This window comes from Ascaphus truei, chromosome 3 (genome assembly GCF_040206685.1).
Source record: "Ascaphus truei isolate aAscTru1 chromosome 3, aAscTru1.hap1, whole genome shotgun sequence".
NCBI lineage: Eukaryota > Metazoa > Chordata > Amphibia > Anura > Ascaphidae > Ascaphus > Ascaphus truei.
In genome coordinates this window covers 342,533,590-342,556,158 of record NC_134485.1, presented here as the reverse complement: position 1 = coordinate 342,556,158, position 22,569 = coordinate 342,533,590, and the positions used below count along the sequence as shown (strand labels likewise).

The following is a 22,569-nucleotide window of genomic DNA, read 5'->3' as shown; positions in this document are numbered from 1 at the left end:
TGTACTGAAAACGATGCAATGCATTTGAAATGTAAACTATCACTTCGCATTCTGTAACAAAATGAATATGTTTTTCTTTTCAGTGGCAACACTGCAATTGTAACCTTCTGGGAAATGAATTGTCTTCTAACATTAACTGTTTGGTTAAAGATGGTATCATGATTACTTCTCAAGAAGAAGAAAAAAGACAATAACTAGGCATGACACTTTGCATTCAGAAAAGCAGGTGCTGCAAACAGTCTTATGCTATAACCTTTTAATAAAGCAGGTTAACAGGGAAACATTAGGGCATGTATTGACGATGCAGCATCTTACAGCATCATAATGTTTCTTATGACTAAGCACCGCTTAGTAAACAAGGCCCTAAATATATTTTACAAATACTTTAAAATACAGTATACTCATCGGAAATCTTAATGTCTTAAAATGACATAGATCTAAACAGTAAACAAATCCATGCTGTTTGTTCACTTTGCTCGTAGGAGGAGCTGCCCTGCAACTCTTTTCCTAGTATGCATTACTGATCTGTCTGGCAGCAAAGCAGTTATGGAAAAAGGAACAAATGGGCACAAAATAGCACACACAAAAAGAGAAAATCCATACCCATCGTGTGCCCAGGATACTGCTGGGAATTTCCTCGGCTCCCTGCTCCACCTGGATTTGGTAGGAGTAATTCCTCAAGAAATGCATCTTGATCCTGTTCCTCATTTCAGATGAATCTCACTGCGGAATGCGAGACCCCAATGGGAGAGACGACCATCAAACGCACAATACCATGTGTCACCACTCCCACCCAGCACTCCCAAGGCAAATCAGCTCTGTGTGACCTTGGCCACGTTACTTTATCTCCAGGAGTTTGATAGCAATCTCTTTGGGGCAGTGATTTACTGTTCCAATGAACACGGCATGATGTACAAACAAAAAAACGTCAGTGAAGGATCATATATGTGATCTTTAAGGTCCTGGATTGTACAATAGACGTCTCATCGTCTCCTATCGGGACACAGTCTGTCTGAAGCCCAAGTAATCTTATAGACATAAAATGTAGCAATAACAGAGTACTGTAGTAATGATGGATTGCAGACTTTTCTGTAGAATTAAAAGACAATGAAAAGTGTTGTTGAATAAAATGCTGTGCGTTAGTACAGTATGGTGCTTTCTGTTTGCTCAATCTAGTGTGGACAGGCAAGGTTTAGTCCAGGAGAGGAAATGCAGGCTTGGATTAGGAGCTGGTCAGCAGCGGATCCCTTGACAGGCTGACTCCTCTCGTCTGTCTCCGGATGGTCTCAAGCTGGCAGCACAGGAGAGGAGTGCGGAGTGTGCCACATGCAGGAGAGACTTTCGGTTCCTAGTGCATACTGGGCATCCGATTTAATAAAAAAGCTCAATTTGTCTCATTAGTAAACCATCAGTCCTCCTGACTTCTTCCCATTGACCATATATGCCCCCCCCCCCCCCCCCTATCAAATCCCTTTACCCCTATCCCTATTGGAAAGAGGCAGCGATGGAACCAGCCAAATGTCACTGTCCTGTCTGAAAGAAGTGTTCGTGTATTGCTGCTGCGATGTTAGATAATTGTAGAGATGTTTAAAAGCCATGTTGCTGCTGTAGAGCCATAATAAACATTGCAGCCAGTAGCTTTTGTAGAGGGCTCTGCACAGTCCTTCCCCGAGAGACCCGCACAGGGCTGCAGCCTAACACCTTCTGATAAGGCAAGTTTTAACCCATCCACCTTCAAACTGATGTACACATCTCAGCCGGCTGTACATATTACTACAAAGCCCGAGGCACTCGTGGAGAAGCTGCCAGGCAGGTTGTCAGAAGGCAGAATGTTGGTGGAGGCAGCAGCAAGTATGAAAGAGTTAAAACGCTCTTCACCCCTATGCATGTAAACTACAGATCCTTTCACAAAGCAACAAGGTTGGAAAACTCCAGGTAAGTTGAAGACAGACTCCCAGTGACAGCGGTGCTGAGGTTACTGTGGCAGAGAAGCGGTGACAGGGGCTGCTTGGCAAAAGGACTTCCAGTAGGGGAGGAAGTTCTGTCATGCAGAGACACTGCCTCTCGGTGCTACCATTTACACAAACACTTGGCAGGTGACCTAAGACTTTGTGGAGAACAGAACACTCCCAAGTGAGCAGAAGGCAGGAGAAACACGAAAAGGGAGGGGAGGAAGATAAATATATACAGTAGATAGGGCAAGGGAGAAAAAGGGTGAGTGACAAAGGTAGGGGGAAAGAGATTAAGTAAAATAATGGAATAGAAGGTAGAATTGGAGACGAGAGATGGATACAATGGATGTTTTGTCCAAAGGGTGAGAAAATATGGGAGGGAGAGGGAGAGGTGTAGGGATGACATTTCGTAATAAATCCTGTAATTGTTGGATGGGGGTGCCACAGCATTACTCTGCAGTACATTTGTTATAACCACTATTAAAGGGATTTGAGAACTATGTTATAGACTGAAACAGGCACTAGTAGGGTGACCTCTGTGATGAGTCCCAGTAAAAATAATAAGCCTCTTCAGAAAGAACAGCGACTCATCTTGTGCTGACTTTATCATAGCAATCCATCAAGCACTTCTCCCGGTATCGGTGTTGTGGTGGACCCATGGCTTACTGTGATTTATTCATTTTTATTTCTTTAATATTTTGTCAAGTTGCAAATGTCCAAAATTCACCTTTTTCTTTAGTACTCTTTATTAAGAATTTGTTATTAATTACATTTTAAAATAATGTAGATATTTGATCATTGCATGTGTGTTCTGCATATGTACATATATTGCCCCAATAATATTCGGAATTTTATAGACAAAATAACTTGCTTTCATTGACATTCAAAGTCAAAAATGACTTTGGTTTGAAATCCATTCCCCAGCACTGATTAGATCACTAAAAACTGTAAATCTGACATAATTTACCATTAATTCAGGACAGGGATGTAGAGCTATTTGGAATCAATGTGACAATTATGTTATCTGCAGGTAATCCCCACACCATAAATCCTTGGTTCATGTCTGATATTTTCATATTTTCCCGATCAGCTTATCTAGGCTGATCGCCTCTCTAGAATGGAGATTTCCTCTCCAAATCGTCCCGTCACAAAAAGTTAGCAAGATGGTGGTGAGAAGCAGCAAGAGGGCACTTAGAAAAAAAAATGCGTTTTTCCTGCATCAGATTCATGCTTGGAGACTTCGTAGTTGATATCCATTAACAAAGGGACTTGTTCCCGAAACGCGTCAGAGTAGCCCTGTACCCCTCACTTACCACACAATAAATCGTTTTTAATCGCTTTTGCTGGTTTGTAGCCCCCATCTATCACATCGCTGTGCTCCGTTTTTTGGACCCTATGGGACATTATCTTCCCTGCAATGCTGGCGTGATGCACGCACCACTTAAGGGAGAGCTGCTACATGAGTGAGTACTTACCTGATTACTCCTGGATGTTGCCTTTGATTAATGCGGTGGTTTCATTGAGAAGGTAGGCATGACTATATATAGGTCTGTTACCACCTCTAAGAGACTTATACACTGCTTTATTCATATACTACAAGGAGTTATATCAATACAGGTGTTCACTAAGTCTCACGTAGTTCTCATTATAGCTCTGTCTTCCGTATTTGTGATCTTGATCATTGGATTATACATATATATGTCCAACTTGCTACTGAGCCCTGATTACAGGGACTAGTAACCTTGAACTTTGTATTTTAAAATAAATCTCTTTAGATCTTTTATTAATATTAAATAATCCAACTTTTTGTGTCTGTGTCTGTTGTCTTATGTCTGTTACTAATTTGGTAGATCTGATCCACATAAAAAATAAAGGGGACTCACCCCCCCTCCCGCCTTGCATGTATTTCTCCGCTGCGTCTCACTCTTACTCCCTCTTTTCCTCACTAAATCCCTCCCCCCTTTCTCTCCTCTCACTCACCCCTACCTTCTGTCAATTATCCCACTCTCACTCAATCCTCCCCACAAAATACATACCAAAAAACCCCACCCCCACACCGCAATACATAATACAAATACCCACCCCCGCCAATACATTTTAAAAAGACCCCCACCACCCCAATACATTTTAAAAAGACACCCTCACCCCCAATACATATGAAAAAAATAGGGCTGCACGGGTAAAATCATCATCATCATCATCATATCTCCCCCAGCACCCATCATTATCATCCTCATATACCCACCCCCCTGCATCTCACATCCCCCCCTGCATCTCATCACCTCCCCTCCCCCCTGCATCTCACATCACCTCCCCCTCCTGTAACTTACAACACCCCCGGCACCCTGGATCTCATATCTCCCCCACCCCCCCATATGCCTACCTCAGGCGGGAGGAGAGGCTGGTATCCTGCGGTTGCCAACACGATCATTTTTCTCTCATAGAAATGAAAAGGCAGTTAGATGTACATATGTAAATATTAACTGCGATACAGAGGGAAACTGTGAGGTGATATATTATCGCAAGTTAGTGCTGTTGATAATAGTAATTTCTCACTCACACGGCCTAATGTGAGTGTTCTCCTATAGCGGTGTCTTGTTATCACTCTGGTCAGGGATTGCAGATGAATACAGAAAGTATATCTAATGGTCACCGGGTAATTTAGGTGAGGGAAGGGATTCGGAAAGATAAATGAAACCAAATACTTACACGGGCCAGTGTGAGTACGCACTTGTAGAAGTTTCTTTTAGGCTTCTGGAACCAGAATCCCTTCCCTCACCTAAATTACCAGGTGACCCTTAGATATACTTTCTGTATTCATCTGCAATCCCTGACCAGAGTGATAACAAGACACCGCTATAGGAGAACACTCACATTAGGCCGTGTGAGTGAGACATTACTATTATCAACAGCACTAACTTGCGATAATATATCACCTCACAGTCTCCCCCTGTATCACAGTTAATATTTACATATGTACATCTAGCTGCCTTTTCATTTCTATGAGAGAAAAATTATCGTGAAGGAGCAAATTATCCAACGAAGAACACCTAAGAGACAGCGAGGAACGAAGACAAGAAGAAGGATCTGCATTCTAAAGGAAGACCCAGCAGTCAAAGAAACCTTGATGTGATAGAACTCACACAAGACCGTGTGAGTTATTCTTTTATTCTCTCATTCACTTACACACTTTATTTCACGTACGTTTACCACCCTAGAAGTTTACCCCATAGACTGAAGGCTCAATTGAGGTGTTTTACACCACATTTGATTTTCAGTGAAAGGAAATACACTTTTAACCTACCTTCCCTCATACTGTGCTCCCCCATTTCTCCCTGTGTTCCATTACCATTAAGGGTCCTGGATAGATCCTGTTGGGGTTTCGAGTCACACGAGGACATCACAAGACAATTACGAATTACCGAAAGGCTGTATTACACCCTTTTTACTTCTTTCTAGTCATTTATAGACCTTCTGCATACTACGGATAGAGATAGCGCCCGGGTATTTTTCCAATTATCCTGCGGTTGCCGGCAGAGGAGGCGGCAGCGGGAAGGAGGAGGTGACAGGCAGGAGGCGGCGAAGGGCATGTGGCGACGAGCTGCCAGCAGAACAGGCAGGACTGCACGCTAGCTCTAGAAGTGCTTCACTGCTAGAGCATGCTCCTGCAGTCCTGAGAGCGGGCTCGGGGGAGGGCGTGGGGGAGAGCTGGTAAGAGCCAGGAAAGCCCTCACAGGCTGTACAGTGAGTGCGGGTGGCCCGTGTCCATAGGCGGAACCCCTGGGACTGCACCACGGAACCCCAGGTTTCCGCAGAACCCTGGTTTGGAATCACTGATTTAGAAAGTCAAGTTCTCACAGTTGCAAAGTTGTTGTTGTACAGAGTCCAGATCTTCCTCAAATCTTCATCTCCAAAATTAACTCTACAGACACTTTAAATGTGACACTAAAGATGTTACACAGCCATATGGCTCAAAGCCAAAACAGACTGTCTTAAATACTCTGATCACATGCATTTGACTAACAATTAAGAGAGGGGTTTGCCAAATCAGCTCACAGAAACATACCAGAAAGTTGTTACTTAGATTTAAGGTCTCTTTCAATTGATCGAAGAAATCAGCGCACAGAAACATACCAGAAAGTTGTTACTTAGATTTAAGGTCTCTTTCAATTGATCGAAGAAATCAGCGCACAGAAACATAACTGTTTGAAGAAATGAATCAGTATGTTAGTCCAGATATTCAGAATGCATCCATGATTAAAGCTATAGAAAGAGAACACCCAGAGATAACTCCAAAATTAACTCTACAGACACTTAAGATGTTACACAGCCATGAACATCATTCTTGTTCAGTCTTTTTCTGATAGTTGAGTCATGAACACTCACATTAGCCAAGGCAAGAGTGGCCTGCAGATCATTGGATGTTACTCTGAGGTTCTTTGAGTCTTCCTGGATGATTTGCCGGTTTGTTCTTGGAGAGATTTTGGTAGGATGACCGCTTCTGGGTAGAGTGGTCTTGAACTTTGTCCGTTTATAGACTATACTGTATCTCTGACAGTGGATTGGGTGGAGAGCCAATCCTTAGAAATGGTTTTGTAACCCTTTGTGGACTGATGAGCATGAATAATTGCTTTTCTGAGGTCCTCAGAGATTTCTTTTGATTGTGGCATGACGTGTTTCCACACACCTGTATGGTGAAGACCAAACTCACAAAGTTTCTGATCTTTATATGGGGTGGGGCTTCCCAAACTCATGCCTGAAGATCTACCTAATTATTTAAACACCTGATTCTAATTATCCCCTTTAATTTAGCTGATAAAACCAGGGTTTCATTTACTTTTACACATACCATGATTCTTAATTACTCATTATTTGTCTAATTCATACATCATTTTGTTTCAAAAGACATGGAATTGATCAATATAAACCCTATTGGATCTTTAAGAAAAGACTGGTTTTGATTTAAGAAGGTTATCATGGTAAAACTATGGAATTTCCGTAATTATCATTGGGGTTCACAAACTTTTTCTCACCACTGTATATTGGTCATGTATACTATATCCCAGATGAAGGTGCTTGCATGCACCGAAACGCTGGATGCTGCTATGACTTCATTAAGTCATTAAAATTACTTTCTATTGACTTTCTATCTGACAGTGAATTTTAAGGCCAAAGTGGACCAAGTGATTCCCAGAAGCATTGGAAGAAGGAACTATCACTCTGAAGGAGTCTAAGTTTTTGAAAGTAACAAATCCAAGAATCCTGACACTGTACCGTCTCCCAAAAATCCACAAGGATTTGAAATGCCCCTTAGGGTGCCCCATAGTATCGGGGATATGGGGTTTATGTGAAAAGATCTGCACATGTATTGATTAATTTCTGCAGCCACATGTCCGGAGTCTGCCATCATTCATGAGGGATACATCGGATGTTCTATTGAGACTACAGGATATTGTGGTTTGTAAATGAACCTCTCTCATTACATGCAATGTGGAGTCCATGTACTCCAATATAGCCCACAATGACGGATTAAATGCAGTGACGTATTTTTTGAGTATGCAACATTAAGATACCAAAAACCAATGTGATTTAATTATCTGTCTCCTCACCTTTATCACACAATTATTTTGTTTTTGACAAAAAATACAGCTCAACCCTGTTATAGCATGATCCGCTATAAGGCTAAGGCCCCGCTCCCCCTGTCAGTGCTCCCGCACTACAGACAGGCGGGGCGCTGACAGACACAGACCGCGATATGCGGTCTGTAGGGAGCCGGGGCTGGAGCGGGAGGTGGGCGGGAGTGGGAGGTTTGAGCGGGAGGGGGGGCGTGGCTTGAGCGGAGGGACCCGCTACTCTCCCCCCCCCCTCCCTCCACGGGTTCGCGCTGGCACTCATACACACACGCAGACACACACACACACACACACACACACTCAGGCACACACACACAGACACACACACAGACAGAGGCAGGCACTCACGCACTCAGGCACACACATACACAAACACAGACAGGCACTCAGGCACACACATACACACACACAGACAGGCACTCACGCTGCTTTCCCCCCACACTCCTCCCCGCTCCCCGAAGCCTCTCCTCCTCCCGAAGCCTCCCCTCCTCATTGGCTCACAGCCACACCACGTGACGCGTCAACGCTAGGGATCACCATTCTCTTGTATCCCGTAGCGGCTGACGCGTCACAGCATGTAGTGAGCTGTGCAGCCAGGGGTGACCGGGACCGGCTCCGCAGGATTCCCCTGCTGGTGGGGAACTCGCGTGTGGCCGCCCGCGCCGCCGGGCGCACCGGGTCCCAGGCCTAATGCAGATCTGCTTATAACGTGGTCTGAGTGTGCCTCCCATTTTTGGGGGGGGCAAACTTTAATAACACATCACAGTACCTTCACCAATAGCACGCACGCGCACACTGCATCTTTGAAGGGCAATTTGAAAAAGAGGATACTGGTAAGGGATATTAGAAGAAAACCCACTTTGAAAGGAACAGTGTTCACAAAGAGGGTAAACTTTAAAAAAGGATGAGATGTCAACTGTCCTGGAGGCACTAAAATCAGTTACAAAACACAGAAAGTGACCTTGCCAGCGCCACTTCGATTTTATGTGTTTTGTTTTGTACAGTGTATTTAATAATTATTACACATCACATAGTTATGAAGTATATACAAAAACAAATATACACACATTATATACATTTATCCCATCTGATACACATGCATACACATATATCCTTCCTTATACACTTTGACACATACACACATGTTTACACTGATATAATACTTACATAATGTATACCCTCACCCATTAGACAATTATGAGTAAAACAATGAAAACAGAACAGTATCCCAGTGCAACCATGATGCTCCCATGCATCCCTATACAACCATTAGCTCCCATGAATCTCACTGCCCTCATGACCTCCCAATCCATTCCATTGCCCTCTTGATTCCCATGCCTCTGTCTTATTGCCTTTTTGACTCCCCCCTCATGCATCCTAGTAGCCGCATCTCATGCTACATCAGACGATTAGCCCACCATCATGCTGCTGCTTCTCCATCCCTGCTGAGACATACACACCACTTTCCCCCCCTCCCTCCCTGTACTTCCACCAGGGGGGGGGGGGGGGGAGAGGAGAGGGGAGCTGTCTCCGGGCCAGGGGACTCACACAGACAGCTGACATCCTGGCTTCTCCAGACTCTTTGAGATCCTCCCCCCAGCCCCCTCTCTCAGACTCACCAGCTTCTCCTGCACAGCACATAGATCAGCTGATGCTCTGTGTAGTCCTGTGTGGGGGCGCCGTTGCGACACGGCTTCAGGGGAGCTGGGAGAGTTATTCCAGCTCTCCCCCTCCAGCGGACATGGAACCCCTGATTGCGATGGCCATTTTTTAAAATTTTATCGCGATCCCGGTTATAACGTGGTCTCATTCTGTGGTCACGAGCACAGTGTTATAACGGGGTTCAGCTGTAATATGTCCAAATTAGAGGTACTGCAATGGGAGCAAAATGTGCACCAGCATATGCTAACCTCTTTCTTGAATGGTGGGAGAGTAAATATGTTTTCATTGATGAACGCACAAAATATACTAACCAAATTCCTTTACGGATAAGATACATCGATGACGTCTTCTTCATGTGGGAGGGAGACGTCAGTGAGTGTATTGAGTTCATTAATATACTTAACTGTAACCATCTAAACATATGTCTGGCACATGAAATATCAGATACATCAGTTCCATTCCTGGATTTACAAATTATGATCACCAATGATTTTAGGTTAGCAACAGATGTATTTCGTAAACGTACAGCCACAAATAGTCTCCTGCATTTTAATAGCCGTCATCCCATCTCTTTAAAAAGGGGTATCCCGGTTGGCCAGCTTTATCACCTTAAAAAAACTTTTCTACTACACTAGCCTAAAATAACAGGGTTAAGGACCAATACGTTTTATTTAATGAAAGGGGTTATAGTAATAGATGCTTCAAAAGAGCCCTCTATAGGGTAAATCAAAATCGACAGGAACACACTACCAGTCCCAAAAATCAAAGACCCTATTATTACTTCATTTTCTCCTGTAAGGTTTATTTCAACTTTTTCCCAACAATGGGATGATATCAGGGCAGTATTACAGCGTAACTGGCGTATCCTGCAAAGTGAAAAGAGTCCGGAAAGCTCTATTGGTACGCGAGTACAGATGACAGGCAGAAGGGCTAAGAACATAAGAGATCAACTTGTTCATAGCCATTATGACAAAACAGTGCCCGTAAAAAAAATATCTAAGGTTACCTTTCCATGTGAAAAATGCAAGTGTTGTTGTTTCATTTCTAAAAAGAAGACTTTTATGAATAGCAGTGGAACTAGAACATTTATAGTGAGAGATTTCTTTAATTGCCACACAAAAGGGCTAATATATGTACTATCTTGCCCATGTAACCTACTATATATAGGGATGACATCAAGGGAACGTAAGGTGCGTGTTTTAGAGCAGCAGTGCGCAAACTGTGGGGCGACAGATTAACTGCGGTGGGCACAGGGTTTACAGAGGCCCTGCACGCTTCTCGAAGGCACTTAATTTAAGTGCCGGGGAAGCGGCGAAGGCCTCTGTAAACTTTACCGTGGTTCAGCTGGCATCTGGAGACACATCGCCATGGCAACGCGGCGTCAAATGACGCTGTGGCGTCATGTGATGTCACGTTGCTATGGCAACATGACACCCAGATGCTGAGAACCAAGGTACCAAGGAACCAAGACCATTTAGCTTGATTTTCATTGCTTTCATTTCATTCATTCAGGTTGCACTTACACAGGACTTTTCTTTACAGTAGTGGCATAGCTTTTTTGCTACATGCTATACTCTTCATTGGATATTTTGTAAAGAGCCATGTTTACAAATTGCCACAGCATTGTTATTTTACTATGTCAGCCTTTTCAAGTAGTAATTGTTCAGTTTTTTCATGACTTCACTGCTCTTGTTCCACCAGGGGTTGAAAGCTTAATATTATCTGTGGGATCACTTTCCAGCTGGATAACCATCCCTTAATTAGGGAGAGGTTTTTCTAACCCCTCCTGGATTTCTGTGATTGCTGTGATTATTCATTTACTGACATATTTAGTGTCAGATTCCTTGACTACTGTTTTGTGCTGTGTGACAAATTAACAGCCTCCCAACAGTCATGACTATATTTAGATAATCTGGAATAGTGTTTATAAGTTTTTTTTTTTTTAATTATTTTAGCATTGTTTTGTCTTTATTCGACCAATGGTACTTACAAAATTTATTATAATATTTTTCACCAACCCCGAGTGCCCTGCTTTGGCGTTTCTGCAGGTTCTGTCTTTTGGAACCCGTTCTTTCTTTTTGTATCTTTCTATTGACTTTACTGCCTTTTTTTTTTCTTCATTTTTGATGTGCTTGACTCTTACATTTGCATTATTTACACAGTATTGTCGGTGCCCTTTCAGTCACTAATACTTACATGATGTAGTTCTCAGAAACCTGCCAGAAACTGAGGTCTAGATCCACTAAGCTCTGTTAAATCAGGGCAAAAAAAAATAATGTTACGTAAAACAGGAACGGATATTATTTTAACTGAGTTAAGGTCTTATTCACTAAGGTAGTTATATGGAAAAATTAGAGTGAACGAGAGAGAAACGTACTTATATACCCGTTAATGGGTTAACCTGTGATCCATGTCGTGAGACATCATCTACTTGCTAACACAGCTGAGAGAGAGATACCGGTGAAATATGCAAATAAGATGTGCCTTCTACTAAACTGGTTTCTCTGCCCTTCCAGCAACAGCCTTACTTCAGGGTCTGGCTGGGAGCAACGCAATTTAGGTAGGACTTAAATAATGAAGCACTATTTCCTGACGTTAACCTTAACAGAGCTGGATGAATATGGAATTAATATTATTTAGACAGTAATTATAAAACATACAGGACACCTACAAGCTCATATTGAACCCCCAAATAACCACAACATATATATATATATAAGCATATAAGTGTCACAGAGGAGTGCTACTGAGCATGGCAATATATATTTAAAACCAGAGACAGAACATGAAACAGACAGACAGAGCTTAGTGCACATCCAGTGAAACTTATACACGGTACAGTGCCTAAATATATATGTATTGATATCTATTAAATAAAATGGTCTTTTAGTTTAACATTTTGGCCAAAGTGTTGAAAGCCCCTGAGCCACTACACGGCAAACCACATCTCAAGGGTCCCTAACACTAATATAAATTCTTAATAACCTGTGCATTACCAGGAAGAATGATTTATAATAAATCTGTCAAAATTAGTTGCATAGTTCTAAGTCTGATTGAAGCTTTTATTAACCTGTACATTACCAGGAAAAGCACTCTGTATTAGATTTGTCACAATCATACTGCAAGCAAGCAAGTTCCCCTGAGAGTGGGAGATGCTATGGAGTGAGCTTTTAACCATTTAAACCGAGTTGCCATCAGCTCCTTTTGCAGGGCACCGCCATGTTACTAGGCTTGCACATGCGCAGTGCGAGATCGCGCATGCGCAGAGGACCTCCTAGAGGCGGCCAATACAGAATAGGCTCTGCCGGAACTACAATCCCCATCATGCACCGAGGCTGATAGATCACATACAGCCAGACAACCAATAGGGCCGCAGAGATTACGGGGCAGCTGGATTGATACATTTGGCGCACTGAGGAGCACGACAGTCGAAGCTGGGACAAGGAGAGGGTAGGGTTTGTGTGCAGGGTGTCTGTGACCACTGCACTAAGCCAGAGATCCCCTTAAGCCCCAGCTAGGCCCGACTCCCTGTTTAGCTTGTGGCTGCTGCAGGGACCATCCAAGTAGATAGGGGCACTGCCCTGTAGCAACAAGCGTGAGGGACACAGCCAGGACACGGCGGCAACCTGGCATCTGGTGGTCTGGGACCAGATCACCACACCAACAGAGAGAGACTATTAAGGTGGGACCCTCCTGCTGGACACCACCCCACACTGAGGCGGATTCATCACCGATGACGGCGTTGGACCGGACGACTTCCCCTTGTCTTCAGTTGGTGCTACCAGGTGCTGGAGTACCTGGCAGGTATCACACCTACAAGTGCACCACCACACATGCGGTTGTGGGCAGCGCTGTCACACACACTCTGGGTGGGTTGACTCTTGTGGACACCAGGGTGGTTGGGTGCCATAGGGCACCTCAGTACATTGTGGACATTCCATCCAGGTGTGGGCACTGTGTTGGAGGGCACTGTGGGGTTACGGCCGTGCGTGGCCTATTTGGTGTGGATGTTATATTGTTGTTACCTTTTTCATATGCATGCAGTAAACTGTTATCTTTATCAGTGTGTATTATTGCAAGGGGCCCTATGATGGGGTTATCCAACATAGTAGGATCCCGCTCAGGTGGAGGCGCTGTCGCCAGATGGATCAGGTACACCCCAGGCTCCCTGCAGCGGAGGTTCAGGCCTCCTGTGAGCCACAGGTAACACACCACACACACACAGTAGCCGTCATATCTCCCATAGGGTGGGGGAAACTGAGCTACACTAGTATCTATAAAAAATATTACTTGATCTTCTCAAAAACAGTACTCAACTTGGAGAATAACTCAACGCTCAACCTAATACACACAAATAGTAAACAAAGGTGCACTGCGATATATACAAATATGAAAAACAGAGGTTAACACACGGTTAGCACTAGAACCCAGATAACTGTACTCAGAGTATTATACATTATTTTGGTTAGCTATAATAGCCTGGGATATCAATTGTCCCACTAGAGGAGGGGTATCTTTTACATTGCCTTTGTCGCTGTTGAATATAAATAGTAAAACTTTATTTTTTTGGTTTTGTAAGATAAATACTCACTTCAGTGTGTCATTGGGAAGGGGTTAATTTACTCCTCTAGTGGGACAATTGATATCCCAGGCTATTACAGCTTACCAAAAAGAACGATTCCTGCGCTCCTACCAATTAGGCTAAAATAAAATAATAATCTCATGAAAAAGGGTATTTTGTTAAACCCTCTGGCCAAAGCATTTGTAAGTATATAAAGAGAGAGAGAGGTCAACAAATCACCCAAAAATCTACTCGCCGAACAAAAAAAATCTACTCGCCACCTAGTCCCGCCGCGCTTTAAAAAAAATTAATTGAATAAATTCCTATAAAGAACAACATTCGTTTTTGACATAAGTTTATTTATTGTATTACATTATACTACAATTAGTCCTGGTGTGTGTGTGTGTGTGTGTGTGTGTGTGTGTGTGTGTGTGTGTGTGTGTGTGTGTGTGTGTGTGTGTGTGTGTGTGTGTGTGTGTGTGTGTGTGTGTGTGTGTGTGTGTGTATATATATATATATCTTATACTATATTAGTGAAAGCACTGTATGTTTGCCTGCATGCATGCATGCCTGCCTGGATGTCCGGTGTCCCTAGGGGAAATCTCATTGGTCCCTTGGCCCGCCCGCCCCCGCACACCTCTCATTGGCCTGAGGCGGAGTGACGGGCCAAAGGACACACAGGGACACACACACACAGGGACACACACACACAGGGACACACACACACAGGGACACACACACACACAGGGACACACACACAGGGACACAAACACACACAGGGACACACACACACACACACAGGGGGACACACACACACACAGGGACACACACACACACAGTGACAGACACACACACACACACACACACACACACGTGTGTAGGGGGGGTGTTACCTACATTAGCGGAGCTCACAGTGTTAGCAGCACCCGCGCGCACCTCCTCCTCTCCCCGTGTCTCCCGCGCTTTCACCCCGCCCCCCCCCCTCCCCCGGCGCCGCTACAGTCAGCGGGACACACACACTATTATTACCCCTTCAGCGCCCCCCCCCCCCCCCACCCAGTGTCAGCGGCTGTGCGAGACCCCCCTCTATATCTCCCACCTCTCCCCCCCCCCACACATATACATGCCCCCCCCTCCCCGGCGCTACAACTCACCCCTCCCCGGCGGGGGAACAGCCAGTGGCCAGGCAGGCTGCCTCGCGGCGCCGAGTACCCAAGATGGCGGCGCCCGGGACACAGCGGGGGAGCGGCCACAACACGCTGCCTCCCGCCTCAGATCCACGTGGGACCTGCCGGATGGGTGAGCGGCCTTCACCCCCCTTCACCTCTCCTCCACCCCCCCTTCACCTCCCCTCCACCCCCCTCCCCTCCAGTGTCAGTGTCTCCCCGATACCCCCCCCCCCCCCGGCGCCGCTACAGTCAGCGGGGGAGCGAGTGAGCGCCCGGGACACAGCGGGGGAGCGGCCACAACACGCTGCCTCCCGCCTCAGATCCACGTGGGACCTGCCGGACGGGTGAGTGAGCGGCCTTCACCTCCCCTCACCCACCCCTCACCCCCGATCACCTCCCCTCACCTCCCCCCCCCTCCACACCTCCCCTCCACCCCCCCCTTCCCCCCCCCTCCGCTCCCCTTTCCACCCCCCCCTCCGCTCCTCTTCCCCCCCCTCCACCTCTTTTTCCCCTTTCCCCTCCCACCCCCTCCCACACTTCCACCCCCTCCTCTAACCCTTCCCCCCCCCCTCCTCTAACCCTTCCCCCCCCTCCTCTAACCCTTCCCCCCCCTCCTCTAACCCTTCCCCCCCCTCCTCTAACCCTTCCCCCTCCTCCACCCCTTGCACCCCTCCTCCACCCCTTGCCCCCCTCCTCCACCCCTTGCCCCCCTCCTCCACCCCTTGCCCCCCTCCTCCACCCCCTCCTCCCCTTCCCGCCGCCCTTCGCCTTCATGCCCGCCTTACCGCCTCCCAACCCCCGCCTCTGCCTTTCACCCGCCCTTACTCCGGCCGCCTCTGCCTTTCACCCACCACCTCACAGCCGCTGCACGCACTCAACAGACACCCGCCACACTCGACACATACCTGCCGCCACACACACCTGCTGCCTCCCGCCCCTACGCACCGACATCACTGACCCACCGCCTCACACCCTAGCAGGACCCCCACTCACAGACAGCACTCACAACCCACGCGCCAGCCGCCGCCTCACACCCTTGCAGGACCCCCACTCACAGACAGCACTCACAACCCACGCGCCACCCGCCGCCTCACACCCTAGCAGGACCCCCACTCACAGACAGCACTCACAACCCACGCACCACCCGCCGCCTCACACCCTAGCAGGACCCCCATTCGCAGACAACACTCACAACCCACGCGCCACCCGCCGCCTCACACCCTAGCAGGACACACGACTCAGATTTTTACATCACTTATGGCACCAAAATATACATTGTACTGTGATGTGGTTACAATAAACCATTTTTATACAACATCGTATTACATTTTCTTCCATCTTTCTTTTCAATATTATTATCCAACCTTTACAACAAACAGTCACCTTTTGTTCCACGATTTATAAATAATACTACCTATTACGCATTTACATCCCGGGCAACGCCGGGTCTCTCAGCTAGTATATATATATGTCGGATTTACAAAAAAAAGCAAGATGTGAATGACTAGTTTCCTGCACCCTTTATCCAGTGTCTGGAAGCCCCTGCTTCACAATATCTAAAGCAGCAATCCCACCTGGGATCTTACCTGATATGCAGTCCCTCAATGTCCAGGTACCTCATTCCCGCAATGTTATAAGTTGGAGGAAGGTGTTCTCTACCTGTCTTCTGGGTTAGGGGGGATTCCGATGTCTCCCGTCTGAAGCTTGAGAGTCAGATCTGGAAGAAAGCAGTATAGGTTATTTCGGTGTAGGTATAGGGCAGTTAAGATATACAGGGTAAATAAGATATCCAGATACAGAGAGGGGAGAGAGAGACAGAGAGGGGAGAGAGAGACAGAGAGGGGGGTGAGAGAGACAGAGAGAGGCGAGAGAGAGACAGAGAGAGGCGAGAGAGAGACAGAGAGACGGGAGAGAGACAGAGAGAGGGGAGAGAGACAGAGAGACAGAGAGAGGGGAGAGAGACGAGAGAGACAGAGAGACAGAGAGACAGAGAAGGGAGAGAGACAGAGAGAGAGAGAGGGGGGAGAGAAAGAGAGAGAGGGGAGAGTGACAGAGAGAGAGAGAGAGGGGGAGAGGGACAGAGAGAGAGGGGAGAGTGATATATAGAGAGAGGGGAGAGTGACAGAGAGAGAGAGAGAGGAGAGTGACAGAGAGAGAGAGAGAGAGGAGAGTGACAGAGAGAGATAGGGGAGAGTGACAGAGAGAGATAGGGGAGAGTGACAGAGAGAGACGGGGGTGACAGTGAAAGAGAGAGACGGGGTGACAGAGAGACGGGAGATGACAGAGAGAGACGGGGGTGACAGAGAGAGACGGAGGTGACAGAGAGAGACAGGATGTGACAGAGAGACGGGGGTTGACAGAGAGAGACAGGGGTTGACAGAGAGCGGGTGACTGACTGGGGGGGGGTGACTGACTGCTGGGGGGGTGACTGACTGCTGGGGGGGTGACTGACTGCTGGGGGGGTGACTGACTGCTGGGGGGGGTGACTGACTGACTGGGGGGGGAGGAGGTGACTGATTGGGGGGGTACCTCTGGTGTCCTACACACACACACACACACACATTCTCCCATACACACACACACACACACACTCCCTCTCCCTCTCTCTCTCTCTCTCTCTCTCTAGGAGGAGAGAGGAATGGCCGCGACCAGCACCACCACCACGCTCCCCCCTGCGCGGGCAGCCATGGGGACCAGGAGGGAAGCGGGGACTGGGGGGGGTGAACACCCCCGCTACCATCTCCCACCCCACGGGCAGACACGGGGACCGGGAGGGGAAGCGGGGACCGGGAGGGGAAGCGGGGACCGGGAGGGGAAGTGGGGACTGGGGGAACCACCTCCCGCCCCGCAGGCAGACACGGGGACTGGGAGGGGAAGTGGGGACCGGGGGAACCACCTCCCGCCCCACGGGCAGACACAGGGACCGTGGGGGAAGCGGGGACCGGGGGGAACACCCCTGCTACCACCTCCTGCCCCACGGGCAGACCCGGGGGGAACACCCCCGATACCACCTCCTGCCCCACGGGCAGACACGGGGATGGGGGGAACACAAGCCGGGCGGGGTTCACACGGGTAGCGGGGCCGCGGGATGCAATAGAGTTCTAACCTCTTCAAGCTCCAGAAAGGAAGAGGATGCACCTGCGTGGTCTGAGCCTGGATGGGGAAAAAAAAATCTTGGCAGCCCGCCAAGTCCTGTCAGCCAATCAGGCTGCTGGATTTAAAATGTATTTTTTTTTTTTTCAGCGCAAGCAGGGAAAATTTCAAAGAACCGCGTGCGCTGCTCGGGCGGTCACGAGGAGGTCGCCACGATGTCAAATCCACTCACCCGGGGCCTGCGGGCGACTGGGTTTGTCGAACACTGTATATATATATATATATATATATATATATATATATATATATATATATATATATATACACATATACATATATATATATATATATGTATATATATATATATATGTGTGTGTGTAGGTACCTGCATTAACGGGTATGCCTTGACGTGGCATGCAGGCTTACAAATGCTTTGGTCAAAGGTTTTAACAAAATACCCTTTTTCATGAGATTATTATTTTATCTTAGCCTAATTGGTAGGAGCGCAGGAATCGTTCTTTTTGTTTTTATATATGTTAAGGCTATCTTTTTACCTGCAGCAAACTTCTATAGGGGGAAGCGCGGTATTATGTACAGTTTCTCACTATTATAGCTTACCAAAATAATGTATAATACTCTGAGTGCAATTATCTGGGTTCTAGTGTTAACCGTGTGTTAACCTCTATTCTTCTCAAAAACAGCCATACAGGATGGTGTTTGGACTTCAACATCACTCTGCTGACAGTGCAAATAGTTCCTTTTTTTCTATGAAGGCAAAAGAGACACAAAGAAAAATGTTTGCAACACACATCTTACATGCAATGTGCTTGGCATTCTCATTTTCTCCTTCACTCCACACTGATCAGCAATTTAAAATCAGTGATGTGGAGATTTGCAAGAACGTTCTGCAGTTAGAGTCCTATACATATTTTCAGTACTACGGTGTTTGTATTACAGTAACACAGCTAATCACAGCTAATCTCTTCAATGCAAATACATTAAGCACCAGCAGTATTAAAGAAGTGTTCTCTGAGTTACATTTTTGCCAAGGAATTCTGAATAACACACCCCAGTATGAGGGGTATCTTTTACATTGCCAATACATGTACCCCAAGTATCTTACAGTACTTGTCAGTTAACATTTTGATAATAATACAGGACAGTCTTTCATTAGATCTTACATCGTAACACCAAGTTTGCAAATAGACTAGCAAATGGGAATACAAAACCAGGACTGGATCATTAAACACTAACACTGTTGACTTTGAGGTAGCAGGCATGATAATTACTAAAGAGGTTACTTACTGTCCTGTTGTCCTCTCTATACAACTTTCATACAAGGTCCATGGGCTGCATTCTGTCGGCCTTCTCCCTTGTAGCAAAATCATTAGTGGTTTCCAGGAAAATGGAGGAAGTTATACATTGTTCTAGAAACAGCAGAATCGAGACGGTTGACTGCACAAGATGTGACCAGTCTCACAAGGCCTAACATATCAATGTATTCAAGTAGTTATTCTTCTCCCTGTGGCAATCCTTTGATTTACAAAATGAAAGGTTGAACCATTGATTTATCTTGACAGGGTGTAGTCTTCCAGTTCTTGTTGTCGAACTCTCTTTTTGAGCACTAATAAATGCTGGATATCATTGAAGTCTTTGCTGCAGCAGCTTTAACAGAAATGATATGCTTAGGAGTGACAATTGCTTTCTTCACATTCTAATGGGATTTCTCAGTAAAAAGATTTCTTAAACTGCTTTCTTTAACTTCTTTGTTTACATGTGTAACCCATGTTCCTCCACCCTAAGGAGAATCACCGCTGTTACCTGGTGATGGTGCTACCTGTTTGGTTCACAGGAAGTTCTGAGCATCCGCCGGTGTTGTTTGGGGATAATCAGGACAGGCTTTTAGGGATCTTTTCAGCTTATTTCTCGGTGTTGCAGCACCTCCATCCCCACAGGGCCTAGAGGGGTGCAGTTTGCTGTGGAAAACACTCACTCCCTCCCTGAAGAAACTGCCGCTTCAGTACACAGCATACATATCAGCATACTCTTTACTTTGGTACCCTGGACTCAACCCCCAGGGCTTGATCCCCCAAAGGTCTATCCCTGACTCCCATATTCCCTGATGGAATGTGGGGTAGCTGATCCCACTCCCCTAAGGGAGGGGAAGGAAGGTGAAGCAGAGCCCTGGCTCCATACTTCCAACGTTGCTCAGATACCACAGAACAGCCCTTAATTTAGGCTGCAGCCCCTTTTGTACCAAGGGGAGGGTTCTAGGTCTGAGCCCCTGATAGGGCAATATCCAGGTTTTAGGCCCACCCCTGTCACTCAAGGGAGTTGTTTACTGCCGCAGCAAAGAGCATGGATTTAACCCTAACACTACCTGCTCTGATACCAGGGTTTATGTGTGCACGGCAAATTAATAACCCAGGGGATACCTGGCTACACATGCAATCTGTTTGAGCATTACCTGTGTTGCCTTCTGCTCCTCTTAACCAGCTGAAACTTGCTGCCTGACTCTGTTACCTTACAACTGATTCATGTGAATGGGTCATAAGCATAGCAGATTTGGTAAATATGGCACAACGTCTTTATGCAGGTCCACCATCTCCCTACTCCAAACCACGCTTCTGCATCGCTCGTTTTACTGCATACAGGTGCTGTATTGTCATGGCAAACATAATAGACCTAACATGTTTACCAAATCTTGCTTCCAGCACCAAACAGGTGTAACAGGTTTTCCCCCACCCTCTGGGAGATTTCACTGTTACCTAGTGTTGTTGTACTGCTCACCTGCTAGGCTTACAGGATACTGAGAGTCCACTGGTGGTAGTGGGGATGAACAGGACAGGCTTTAAGATTCCTCTTAGTTCTTCACCTCCATTCCCCGCAGGCCCCAGAAGAATTGGGTGCAGTCCCTGCAGGAAAACCCTCTGGTACTCCCCCTGATTAACTGCACTCTCAGGCAGGAGAATAAAACACGCCGTGGTAGACATACCGAGACTGACATACCCAGAGACCTTGCAGAGCTTAAGGCCTCCACAGACATTGCCCAGGACAATCAGAAGGTATCTAAATCTGCCCAGGACTGTGGAAACTGGGGTCAGTTTGATGGTGATCCTATCAAGAACAGCCCTATCACAAACCACCATTCTGGGTGCTACCGGGCAAGGCCTGTGGCCATAAATTAACCAAACTCTGCCGGGCTGACCAATTAATAGTCAGTCCCATGGTATGATAACCCCTATGTTCCTGAGCCCATACTGAGGGAAATGGAGGCCAACCGAGAGGAGTGGTTGAGGGAAGGTGTCCTAGAGTACCTAGCCTCCAGGTGTAGTATCTCTAAGTACTTCAACGAAGAGAAAGTCTGTTATCTAATGTGAGTATGAAGGGTAGAGAGAAATATCTGCCTGGACCGGGTAGAATATATTCCTGAACGGGGTCCCAAGAGAGTGTACTCCATTACCATTCCTGATCAAGAGGGTAGGTTGGTTAAGAAGCATGATCCAAAATATTATTATTGAAGGGGGTATGGATTCTCCATATTATGGGAGGGATCCAGACATACCTCATTGGTTAAAAGGGTTATGCTATGAACTGTTATGTCATCAAATGTTATGCCATAAACTGTTGTGCATGATTCCATGTTATCCAATTTAGGGATGATGTATAAATTGAGTTCTCAGTGGGGTCCATGAGATTCCACCAGGGGGAGTGTGTAGCCATGTATCCTCTTGGCTACTAATCTGCCCTGCCTAACACATAAGACAGAGTTCGAGTGCAGGAAGTGTTAGAGTTAATCTGGGTTTTCCCCAGATGGGTTTGTCACTTGAGTGACAGGAGCTGGATTTAGGGCCTGTGTTCTGCTCTATCAGGGGCTCAGACCCAAGACCTTCCCCCTGGGTACAAAAGGGGCTGCAGATCCAAATTCTAGGCGTTCTGAGTGCTGGAGCGACCCTCTCCCACAGGGGTGTGGAATACTACCCCTTATTCCGCCAGGGAATAAGGGAGCTAAGGATAGACCTTCGGGGCCTCAAAGTCCTTGGGTTGAGTCCAGGGACCCTTGGAAGAAGTGTATCTGTTGTATGCTGTTGAAGAATAAGGCTAAGACCCCGCTGCCTTAGACAGCGCGCCCGCACTGCAAACAGGTGGCGTGTTGAGAGGCACTTCACGCTATCTGCGGTCCATAGGGAGCAGTTTTGCGAGCGGGGGGGGCATGGCCAAAATGTGTCAGAGAGGGCGCGGACATTACACGGGGGCGGGACCAAAACAAGCACAACAAAGTAGAGCTCACAGTACTGCCGCAGCCCAAGGGTGTGTGTGTGTGTCTGTGTGTGTGTGTGTGTGTGTGTGTGTGTGTGTGTGTGTGTGTGTGTGTGTGTGTGTGTGTGTGTGTGTGTGTGTGTGTGTGTGTGTGTGTGTGGTGTGTTTAAAAGCAATGTAACTGCTGTTTGCAAGTTTGAAGTTTTCCCTCTTCCTGGTTTGAAAATGATGTCCTCCCA

The 22,569-nt window shown here is 46.6% G+C and overlaps 1 protein-coding gene across 2 annotated transcripts in view; it reads right to left on the bottom strand.

Annotated features, from left to right (window-relative positions):
• Nucleotides 1-9,579, bottom strand: part of RAPGEF3 (Rap guanine nucleotide exchange factor 3) — a 92,808-nt gene extending 83,229 nt beyond the window's left edge. The window contains exon 1 of one of the 2 annotated variants that reach the window (XM_075591698.1): nt 9,559-9,579. Coding sequence is in view for 1 of the 2 variants with exons in the window: in XM_075591695.1 (XP_075447810.1) it covers nt 604-708 (105 nt within the window). In the remaining variant the exon portion in view is untranslated. Of the gene's footprint in view, nt 1-603; nt 2,120-9,558 lie in introns of those variants that run through there. The other variant, XM_075591695.1, reaches the window with a different exon arrangement.
• Between the last annotated feature and the right edge of the window lie 12,990 nt (nt 9,580-22,569).